At 44.1% G+C, this 12,025-nt stretch overlaps 1 protein-coding gene across 1 annotated transcript in view; it reads left to right on the top strand.

The window, feature by feature from the left end:
- Window positions 1-12,025, top strand: part of LOC309567214 (T-cell differentiation antigen CD6-like) — a 77,278-nt gene that overhangs the window by 55,027 nt on the left and 10,226 nt on the right. Inside the window, exon 10 of the mRNA XM_082272593.1 lies at window positions 6,119-6,193. Coding sequence (XP_082128719.1) covers window positions 6,119-6,193 — 75 coding nt within the window. The remainder of the gene's footprint in view (window positions 1-6,118; window positions 6,194-12,025) is intronic.

Raw genomic sequence — 12,025 nt, 5'->3', positions numbered from 1 at the left:
CAATGTCTCTGTCCCTGTTTTCTCAGTGAAATCAGTGTCTGATGGTACATCCAATGTTGTGTCATCTCCTTGTGTCGTGCCCCCTGAGTCGGTGTCAGTGGATGTTGTGTCTGATCCTCCTGTGTCAGTCCCCCCAGAGGTAGTAGGGGCTGTGAAGGGAGCTGGACCGGTGTGCAAGGTTGCATGGACCCCCGTTACCCAGAGTCTGAGGACTGGAGGGCTCGAGGTGCCGGGGAGGAAATAAATGATGGTGGGGTTGCTGGGGTGAAGGATGGGGAGACTGTTGTGGTAAGTGGAGTGAGTGGGTTGGATGATGTTGTGGGTGATGGTGGAATGGAAGGGGAGGAGGCTTTGCAGTCTGAGTTGTCTAATGAAGATATGGTGTGGTTGGAGGCAAAAATTAAATCTGGGAAGAGGAAGAAGAAGGATGTGCCTGTACCTGGGAGGGTGGAGGTGTCCAAAAAGTTTGAAGTGTTTTCTAAGGTAGAGGATGAGGGATCTTCAGGTGATAAGTCTGTGAGGAATCACAGGGAACAATAAAGTGTGTAGGGTCTCTGAGTAGGGAGGGGGAAAAGCAGGCTAAGAAACGTGTACCCCAATCATCCTTGTTAGAGATTTTGAGTTTAATATTATTTTAAATGATAAAAGTCTCTGAAATACATATGAATGTTATAATGTAATATGTTAGGTTTTTGAAGAATAGTTCATTATGTCTTTGTCAAAGACAGAGAAGCCATTTTGCTATGTATGTATTTCTATTCTGAGTTTCTATGTTAGTATGTTGGGTGGAGTTATGTGTCTTATTATAGAGACAAACCATATATGCAAAAGTGGGTGTTACTTTTATATTTAGAATTACTACTTTCTTGGGACACACTTTTTGCTGACATTGTCTTTACATACAGTGTAAGAATATACTATGTTAGACATTCTGGGAGAGAGATGAGAAAAGGACATCCTACACTCTGAAGACAAGTAACACTTCTCGCTCTCTCCTTCTGTCCATTTCTGTTTTGTTCTGTTTCTTATATTTTACTTTACTTTAAGAAAATATACAACTTTCCTGAAGTATCATGACAGCTGAGAAGTCTATTTTGATCAATCCTGATGGCGGTTCCCACTTCTTTGAAGTTGGCAACAATTAATGTCGCCAGCATAAAATCAGTAAGTGCTCGTAACATGGCCTTTTTGCAGGAGACTTGGTTGTCTAGTTTGGCTGATATTCATCTGGCAAAGAGGGAGTAGAGGCGCGGGCCCTCCTTCTGGTCTCTTGCAGGCCGAGCCTTACACTGGAGTTGCGGATTATTGAGGTAGAAATGGGGAGATGCATGGTCTTAGACTTCTCCATGGGGGGCAGGACCTGCACCTGATTAACATCTATGGGCCCCAGACAAAGTGGGACAGGAATTGCCTCTTCTTGAAGATCAAGCATTTTTTTTATAGCCCAGCAAGTTGTCTTCTGTGGTGATTTCAACACCGTCACTAGGACTAAGGACAGGAAAGGTACCGGAGCCAGGCTGGACTGTGACGTTTTTTTTAATAGCTAGAGAGGCGCAGGTCTGGTTGATGTGCACATTCATTGCTGCCCAGATGACACAGGATTCACTTTTCAGCGAAGTAGTAGTCAGAGTAGAATAGATATGTTTTTTTAAAGGGGAACTCTGCCTTCTCGGCACCAGTCTGTCAGGCGGTGGAGTTTTCCGTTCACTTTATTCTGTCTGTGACTAGCCTGTGACTACACTTTGAGTTTTTTTCAGGCACAGGTATCGATCATGGACTTTTGCACCAGTAAGTCAGAGTGGTGGGAGCTTACAAACAAAGGATCGTTGGGTTTTTCAAGGCCATAGGAAGAAATAAACAGCTTGATAAGCATGTCCTCTACCAGCGTTTGCGGAGGAAACTTGATAGGCTTGTTTGGAATAATGGAGATCCCGAGAGGATATCTGAAGTGAAACTCTTTCTCAGGGAGCTTCAACATGACAGGCATTCCTCTTTGGTCCTGGAAAGAGATTATGGGAAATATAACTCGCCCGAACTTTACCAGAATTGCAAACAAGGTAGAGCAGTTAAGTCAGTTGTAGGCCTAGTTGACAGTACGGGTTCCTTGACCAAGGCCAAGTTGGGGATCCTGGAAACCGCCAGGTCATATTATGCTGACCTCCTGGGCAAACGGGACCTTGATCGGGCAGACATGTCAGGTTTTCTGGATCTTATTTCAGGACTAGGAAATGGTAATTCTCTGGTGAGTTTGACAGAGAACATCACTGCAGATGAGGTGGTTAAGGCGATTGATAAGCTTGCCATTAAGAAGTTGCCTGGGCCAGATGTATTGACAGCCAAGTTTTATAAGCACTTTAAGGTTACTCTGGCCCCGTATTTGGTGGTGGTTTTAAATTTGCTGTCTAAAGAGAGGGTTCACTCTCTCCCTCCATGCATCAAACTGTGGTAATTCTTCTGTCAAAGGGTAAAGATTCTTCAAGAATTGAGAATTGGCAGCCCATTAGCCTTCTCGATGTCGATAGGAAGATACTGGCAAAAATCACTTTCTGGCATTTATCGTCTGCACTTTCTCACCACCAGCACTGTTCAGGTTAAGGGAAGAAGCACTTTTTCAGCAGTGTTAGCTGTCCGGGAGGCCCTGGAACCTTGCAAGGCTGCAGGCTGGAGAAAGTACCTGCTGTCATTGGATCAGGTTAAAGCTTTTGATTAGTTGCTTCTTGGCAAGTATGGCCTGGAGGGGGGCTTTATTTATTGGCTGCAGACTTTGTACAGAGGGGCTGAAAGCTTCATGCTTGTGAATGGTTGGATCGGACGGCCCTTTGAGGTTGGCTCAGTTGTGCATCGGGGGGTCCTTTGAGTCCTCTGCTATATGTGTTCGCAATCAATCCCTTCATCAGGCTGTAAGTACATGGACCATTGTGCGGGGTACCTTTGGGCATTCCTGGTGAGTCCCCTTTCAAGGTTGTATCTTATGCTGATGACGTGTCCGTTTTTAACTCTGGGACAGAGGAGGTGGTCTCAGTGATGGGCAGTATGCTAAGGCATCAGGCTCAAAGATCAACCAGGACAAGAGTGACATTTTCTGGATGGGAGAGGAAGGCGAAGGCTTTCGAACTTTCCCAGAGCCCCAGCAGGAAATTAAAGTTTTAGGCATAAAATTTTGTCCAGGTGAATAAGGCTCTGCAAATTGGGAAAGCAGGCTACAAGATGCCAATGCCAAGGTTGCCAGCTGGAAGGAAACTCTCCTACAGGAAAAGGATTTACCTGATTAAAACTTTCCTGATTCCGGTATTTCTGCATGTCGGCTTTGTTTGTGTTTTGCCAGTGTCTCTTTATGCAAAGATCTACAGCTGTTTCGTCCAGCTGTTATGGAGGAACAAACTGAACCTCATTAAGAAGTCTGTAACCTGCCTTCCCAGGTGGACGGATGGCCTAGATATGGTCAACCCGGTGGTATTTTTTTCTCTGGTGTTTTTGAAACATAATTTTGGTAATATGCTGGCAGAGGAACCGCCTGGGTGGGTTGGTATTTTTCAGTCCTGGTTTAGGCCTTTTCTGCAAGAGTCTGACATAGTATGCTCCCGGCTTATGTTGCTCCGTGCCTGAAAGTGCTTCGGCAGTGGGCAAGTGACGGTGGAGGAAATTAAGTCTCTTCCTAGGAAGGCCCTGGAGAGGAGGGTTGTTGAATCTGCCTTTAGCCAGCCACTGGCCTTAAGGAATTGCTCAGGCCCTTTTATAAGGGAGGGTCTGCGTTTGATTCATCTGGAGAGAAACCCTACTACTCCGTGAGGACGTCAGGTGACGAAACTAGTAGGGCGGGGCTAGGACCCAGAGAAACACCGCACTTGTCATACTCCACACTTGCAGCTAGGAGACACAGGCGGAGCGTGCGAGGTGGATGTCAGAGATCCCATTGTCAGGTAGACACTTGAAAATGTGAGTGTAACATTGTTTCTTTTAATAAATGATTTAATTTTATAAGGAGTTACACTATTCTGGTATTCTTTCTCCTCCCATCTCTTATCCCCATCTGGCAACATTGTGAGATTAACATGTCTATGAAGATTTATGGCTGAAGTTTTAAATACAAACCACCATGCTGGAAAATGTATATTAAATGCAAATGCTGGTTTATAATTTGACCAGCTTCTCATCTGGTGAGTTATATTTGGTGTGAATTCTTCACGTGTGATCACTGAGGATTTTTTATCAATTGAATTTCATCAGTGCACATTTTTTTGGGACTTTCTTTCACTTGGGACTTTTTTGGACTATTTATTAATTGTATATTTTTTATCCATGAATTTATTTATTTAGGATACTTTATCAATTTGATGGAATATTTTAATAGTTTTTATATAGTGACTTATTGCACATGCACTTTTTTGGGAAATGATTTGATGTACTAATTTAGGTATTTTCTCATATAGTGACTTATTGCACTTGCACTTTTTTTGATATTAGTTTCTTATTGCAATTTCAGTAATTCATCATATTTTAGGCATTTGTGCACTTTTGATTTGGTTACAATCCACACACCATAGAACATATACATTATACACGATTTACATTTGAATATTTTTTTATTTTTTTTATTTATTATATTTAATTTGCACATTAGCACTTTGCAGCTACCTTGGGAATAGCACAATTTTTTCTTCAGATGTGGGAGGAAACAATTCTCCTCCCAAGTGGCAAATCCAGAGTCTAGGAGTGGAGGAAGCTGGCCTCCCTCCCCAACAGTGAGCTGGAGCTGATGCTGTGCGGTCCTCACCTCAGCAGAAGTGCTGGCTTCTGGCATGGTCAACCCGGTGGTCTTTTTTTCTCTGATGTTTTTGAAACATTTTGGTAATATGTTGGCAAAGGGAACTCCTGGGTGGGTTGGTATTTTCAGTCCTGGTTTAGACCTTTTCTGTGAAGCTGGGAGAATGGTGGGCCAGTGAAAAGCCTGAGAATCTGACATGGTAAGCTCCCGGCTTATGTTGTTCCGTGCCTGAAAGTGCTTCGGCAGTGGCGAGTGACGGCGGAGGATATTATGTCTCTTCCTAGGAAGGCCCTGGAGAGAAGGGTTGTTGAATCTGCCTTTAGCCAGCCACTGGCCTTGAGGAATTGCTCAGGCCCTTTTATAAGGGAGGGTCTGCATTTTATTAATCTGGAGAGAATTCCTATAAAGTTTCAGGATTTGGCCTGGAGCTCGTTCCATGGCAGAATCTATGTGAAGGGCAACTTGAAGCATTGCTCTGTGGAGAACTGAGGCTGTCCAAGAGTGGAGTGTGGTGGGGTGGAGGAGACGATGGACCATATATGCAATATAGAAGTCTATAAGGGGGTGGGTGGGGCTCTGGGTATCCCTTTCCTTTCCCGCTGAGTTATGCGGAGTGGTCATACGGGTCTTTTGAGACACATCAGGATTTTGAGACACTTTTTCTAGTTGGCTTAGCAGTCCGTTCCTTCACGTGGAATGCACGGTGTCAGGTTTCCACTCAGGGGACAGGAAGAGGTTGGGGCCTTGTTGAGTTTAATCATGATAATAATAATAATATGAAAATGTGTCTTGGTTGGTATATTTAGTTTTCTTTATGTTTTTTCTGGCAAAACAGCAATTTTCTCTTTCTATGCGATGTAAGCTATTTTTGTTTATATATACTTTTTATTTATTTTGTATATATGAAAATATGTTTTTACTATGTTTGTAAGATTTTTAATAAACAAAATTTACACTCTTATGTCCCCTCCCCCACAGTCACATACTATTATTATTATACATGTATATAGCTCTGACATATACCGCAGTGCTGTACAGAGGTCTCTGTACCAGAGGAGCTTACAATCTAATGTCCCCCCACAGTCACATACTATTATTATTATACATGTATATAGCTCTGACATATACCGCAGTGCTGTACAGAGGTCTCTGTACCAGAGGAGCTTACAATCTAATGTCCCCCCACAGTCACATACTATTATTATTATACATGTATATAGCTCTGACATATACCGCAGTGCTGTACAGAGGTCTCTGTAGCAGAGGAGCTTACACTCTAATGTCTATTACTGTTAATGTTGCTATAGCTCTGATATATTCAGTCCTATTGACTCTGAAGTTGGAATTTTTCAGACTCTCTGCGGGAAGACGTGTTCTCAGCTCCTCCCCCTCCCCCTCCGATGACTGAATACCCCAACTCTGAGAAATGTAAGTGGACAATTAGAAGTTTTCATTCCTGGTGATGGATAATACATTGGTGACTCCTCCTCCTGAGAGTTATGGGTGGAGTTTAATATAAAGAAGGGGATTTACACCTACCCACCTTATTGGAATGGACTGTACCGGATAGATCTTGGCATTCACCTTTACAGTGAACCCCAACCCTAGAGGGAACAATGCTGTGTAAACTTCCAATTCTAATTCAGATCCCGGCCAGGACTCCATGTACATGGAGTTTGCATGTTCTCCCCGTTTCCTTCACTTTCCATCCTCCAATGACATGCTGATAGTTTCATTGGCCATAGAGAATGTCTGATACAAGGACCTCGGATGGTAAGCTCCTAGGGTCAGGGACCGGTGTGAATGGATATGGTCAGCGATATATAAATATGTAAATAAGTAAAACAATGGGAAGAGTCACTAAGAGGGGTTCTCTATTCATAGTGTAGTGTGCCAGCAATTGTCTGAAGACAGGAGATTACATTGACTGTATATGTGAATATACTCTATATTATCAAAAGTATTGGGACGCCGGCCTTTACCCGCACATGACCTTTAATGGCATCCCAGTCTTAGTCCGTAGGGTTCAATATTGAGATGGCTCCGCCCTTTGTCACCTATAACAGCTTCACCTCTTCTGGGAAGGCCGTCCACAAGGTTTAGGAGTGTATGGGAATGTTTCACCATTCTTTCAGAAGCCCATTTGTGAAGTCAGGCACTGATGTTGGATGGGAAGGCCTGGCTCACAGTCTCCTCTCAAATTCATCCCAAAGGTGTTCTATCGGGTTGAGGTCAGGACTCTGTGCAGCCCAGTCAAGTTCCTCCACCTCAAACTCACTCATCCATGTCTTCATGGATATTGCTTTGTGCACTGGTGCAAATAATTTGGTGGAGGGGGGGAGTATAGAGTGGGGGGGGGGGGTTATGGTGTGGGGTTGTTTTTCAGGGGTTGGGCTTGGCCCCTTAGTTCCAGTGAAGGGGACTCTTAAGGCATCAGCATAAGAAGATATTTTGAACAATTTCATCCTCTCAATTTAGTGGGAGGAGTTTGGGGAGGGCCCCTTCCTGTTCCAACATAACTGCACACCAGTGCACAAAGCAAGGTCCATAAAGACATGGATGAGGGAGTTTGGGGGTGGAGGAACTTGACTGGCCTGCACAGAGTCCTGACCTCAACCCCATAGAACACCTTTGGGATGAATTAGAGTGGAGACTATATAGGGGTGTAGAGGGTGATAGGTATATAGGTGAAGTGTAAGGTCCAGTCTATAGGGGTGTAGAGGGTGATAGATATATAGGTGAAGTGTGAGGTCCAGTCTATAGGGGTATAGAGGGTGATAGATATATCGGTGAAGTGTGAGGTCCAGTCTATAGGGGTATAGAGGGTGATAGGTATATAAGTGAAGTGTGAGGTCCAGTCTATAGGGGTGTAGAGGGTGATAGGTATATAGGTGAAGTGTGAGGTCCAGTTTTTAGGGGTATAGAGGGTGATAGGTATATAGGTGAAGTGTGAGGTCCAGTCTATAGGGGTATAGAGGGTGATAGGTATATGGGTGAAGTGTAAGGTCCAGTCTATAGGGGTGTAGAGGGTGATAGATATATAGGTGAAGTGTGAGGTCCAGTTTTTAGGGGTGTAGAGGGTGATAGATATATAGGTGAAGTGTAAGGTCCAGTCTATAGGGGTGTAGACGGTGATAGATATATAGGTGAAGTGTGAGGTCCAGTCTATAGGGGTGTAGAGGGTTATAGATATATAGGTGAAGTGTGAGGTCCAGTCTATAGGGGTGTAGAGTGTGATAGATAGATATATAGGTGAAGTGTAAGGTCCAGTCTATGGGGGTATAGAGGGTGATAGATATATAGGTGAAGTGTAAGGTCCAGTCTATAGGTGTATAGAGGGTGATAGATATATAGGTGAAGTGTGAGATCCAGTCTATAGGGGTGTAGAGGGTGATAGATATATAGGTGAAGTGTGAGGTCCAGTCTATAGGGGTGTAGAGGGTGATAGATATATAGGTGAAGTGTGAGGTCCAGTCTATAGGGGTGTAGAGGGTGATAGATATATAGGTGAAGTGTGAGGTCCAGTTTTTAGGGGTGTAGAGGGTGATAGATATATAGGTGAAGTGTAAGGTCCAGTCTATAGGTGTATAGAGGGTGATAGATATATAGGTGAAGTGTGAGGTCCAGTCTATAGGGGTGTAGAGGGTGATAGATATATAGGTGAAGTGTGAGGTCCAGTCTATAGGGGTATAGAGGGTGATAGATATATAGGTGAAGTGTGAGGTCCAGTTTTTAGGGGTGTAGGGGGTGATAGGTATATAGGTGAAGTGTGAGGTCCAGTCTATAGGGGTGTAGAGGGTGATAGATATATATATAGGTGAAGGGTGAGGTCCAGTCTATAGGGGTATAGAGGGTGATAGATATATAGGTGAAGTGTGAGGTCCAGTCTATAGGGGTATATAGGGTGATAGATATATAGGTGAAGTGTGAGGTCCAGTCTATAGGGGGGTAGAGGGTGATAGATATATAGGTGAAGTGTGAGGTCCAGTCTATAGGGGTGTAGAGGGTGATAGGTATATAGGTGAAGTGTGAGGTCCAGTCTATAGGGGTATAGAGGATGATAGCTATATAGGTGAAGTGTGAGGTCCAGTTTTTAGGGGTGTAGAGGGTGATAGATATATAGGTGAAGTGTAAGGTCCAGTCTATAGGGGTGTAGAGGGTGATAGATATATAGGTGAAGTGTGAGGTCCAGTCTATAGGGGTGTAGAGGGTGATAGATATATAGGTGAAGTGTGAGGTCCAGTTTTTAGGGGTGTAGAGGGTGATAGATATATAGGTGAAGTGTAAGGTCCAGTCTATAGGTGTATAGAGGGTGATAGATATATAGGTGAAGTGTGAGGTCCAGTCTATAGGGGTGTAGAGGGTGATAGATATATAGGTGAAGTGTGAGGTCCAGTCTATAGGGGTATAGAGGGTGATAGATATATAGGTGAAGTGTGAGGTCCAGTCTATAGGGGTGTAGAGGGTGATAGATATATAGGTGAAGGGTGAGGTCCAGTCTATAGGGGTATAGAGGGTGATAGATATATAGGTGAAGTGTGAGGTCCAGTCTATAGGGGTATAGAGGGTGATAGATATATAGGTGAAGTGTGAGGTCCAGTCTATAGGGGGTAGAGGGTGATAGATATATAGGTGAAGTGTGAGGTCCAGTCTATAGGGGTGTAGAGGGTGATAGGTATATAGGTGAAGTGTGAGGTCCAGTTTTTAGGGGTGTAGAGGGTGATAGATATATAGGTGAAGTTTGAGGTCCAGTCTATAGTAGTGTAGAGGGTGATAGATATATAGGTGAAGTGTGAGGTCCAGTTTTTAGGGGTGTAGAGGGCGATAGATATATAGGTGAAGTGTAAGGTCCAGTCTATAGGTGTATAGAGGGTGATAGATATATAGGTGAAGTGTGAGGTCCAGTCTATAGGGGTGTAGAGGGTGATATAAATATAGGTGAAGTGTGAGGTCCAGTCTATAGGGGTGTAGAGGGTGATAGATATATAGGTGAAGTGTGAGGTCCAGTCTATAGGGGTGTAGATGGTGATAGATATATAGGTGAAGTGTGAGGTCCAGTCTATAGGGGTGTAGAGGGTGATAGATATATAGGTGAAGTGTGAGGTCCAGTCTATAGGGGTATAGAGGGTGATAGATATATAGGTGAAGTGTGAGGTCCAGTCTATAGGGGTGTAGAGGGTGATAGGTATATAGGTGAAGTGTGAGGTCCAGTTTTTAGGTGTGAGGTCCAGTTTTTAGGGGTGTCGAGGGTGATAGATATATAGGTGAAGTGTGAGGTCCAGTCTATAGGGGTATAGAGGGTGATAGATATATAGGTGAAGTGTGAGGTCCAGTCTATAGGGGTATAGAGGGTGATAGATATATAGGTGAAGTGTGAGGTCCAGTTTTTAGGGGTATAGAGGGTGATAGGTATATAGGTGAAGTGTGAGGTCCAGTTTTTAGGGGGGTATAGGGTGATAGATATATAGGTGAAGCGTGATGTCCAGTCTATATGGGTGTAGAGGGTGATAGGTATATAGGTGAAGTGTGAGGTCCAGTCTATAGGGGTGTAGAGGGTGATAGGTATATAGGTGAAGTGTGAGGTCCAGTCTATAGGGGTATAGAGGGTGATAGATATATAGGTGAAGTGTGAGCTCCAGTCTATAGGGGTGTAGAGGGTGATAGGTATATAGGTGAAGTGTGAGGTCCAGTCTATAGGGGTGTAGAGGGCGATGACTATAGATGTAAAGTGTGAGGTCCAGTCTATATGGGTGTAGAGGGTGATGACTATGGATGTGAAGTGTAAAGTCTAGTCTATAGGAGTGTAGTGTGATGAATTTGTATGTGAAGTGTGTGGTATGGTCTATAGGGGTATATGGAGTGATGACTAGGTATGTGAAGTGCGTGGTCCAGTCTTTAGGGGTGTAGAGGGTGATGACTATGGATGTAAAGTGTGAGGTCCAGTCTATAGGGGTGTAGAGGGTGATGACTATGGATGTGAAGTTCGTGGTCCAGTCTTTAGGGGTGTAGAGGGTGATGACTATGGATGTAAAGTGTGAGGTCCAGTCTTTAGGGGTGTAGAGGGTGATGACTATGGATGTAAAGTGTGAGGTCCAGTCTATAGGGGTGTAGAGGGTAATGACTATGGATGTAAAGTGTGAGGTCCAGTCTATAGGGGTGTAGAGGGTGATGACTATGGATGTGAAGTTCGTGGTCCAGTCTTTAGGGGTGTAGAGGGTGATGACTATGGATGTGAAGTCTGTGGTCCAGTCTATACGGGTGTAGAGGGTGATGACTATGGATGTAAAGTGTGAGGTCCAGTCTATAGGGGTGTAGAGGGTGATGACTATGGATGTAAAGTGTGAGGTCCAGTCTTTAGGGGTGTAGAGGGTGATGACTATGGATGTAAAGTGTGAGGTCCACTCTATAGGGGTGTAGAGGGTGATGACTATGGATGTAAAGTGTGAGGTCCAGTCTATAGGGGTGTAGAGGGTGATGACTATGGATGTGAAGTTCGTGGTCCAGTCTTTAGGGGTATAGAGGGTGATGACTATGGATGTGAAGTCTGTGGTCCAGTCTATACGGGTGTAGAGGGTGATGACTATGGATGTAAAGTGTGAGGTCCAGTCTATAGGGGTGTAGAGGGTGATGACTATGGATGTAAAGTGTGAGGTCCAGTCTTTAGGGGTGTAGAGGGTGATGACTATGGATGTAAAGTGTGAGGTCCAGTCTATAGGGGTGTAGAGGGTGATGACTATGGATGTGAAGTGTGAGATCCAGTCTATAGGGGTATAGAGCGTGATAGGTATATAGGTGAAGTGTGAGGTCCAGTTTTTAGGGGTGTAGAGGGTGATAGATATATAGGTGAAGTGTAAGGTCCAGTCTATAGGGGTGTAGAGGGTGATAGATATATAGGTGAAGTGTGAGGTCCAGTCTATAGGGGTGTAGAGGGTGATAGATATATAGGTGAAGTGTGAGGTCCAGTTTTTAGGGGTGTAGAGGGTGATAGATATATAGGTGAAGTGTAAGGTCCAGTCTATAGGTGTATAGAGGGTGATAGATATATAGGTGAAGTGTGAGGTCCAGTCTATAGGGGTGTAGAGGGTGATAAATATATAGGTGAAGTGTAAGGTCCAGTCTATAGGGGTGTAGAGGGTGATAGATATATAGGTGAAGTGTGAGGTCCAGTTTTTAGGGGTGTAGAGGGTGATAGGTATATAGGTGAAGTGTGAGGTCCAGTCTATAGGGGTGTAGAGGGTGATAGATATATAGGTGAAGGGT

This window comes from Pelophylax lessonae (assembly GCF_965119305.1).
Source record: "Pelophylax lessonae genome assembly, chromosome: 11".
NCBI classification, from domain to species: Eukaryota; Metazoa; Chordata; class Amphibia; order Anura; family Ranidae; genus Pelophylax; species Pelophylax lessonae.
This window is presented reverse-complemented; position numbering and strand designations above follow the sequence as displayed.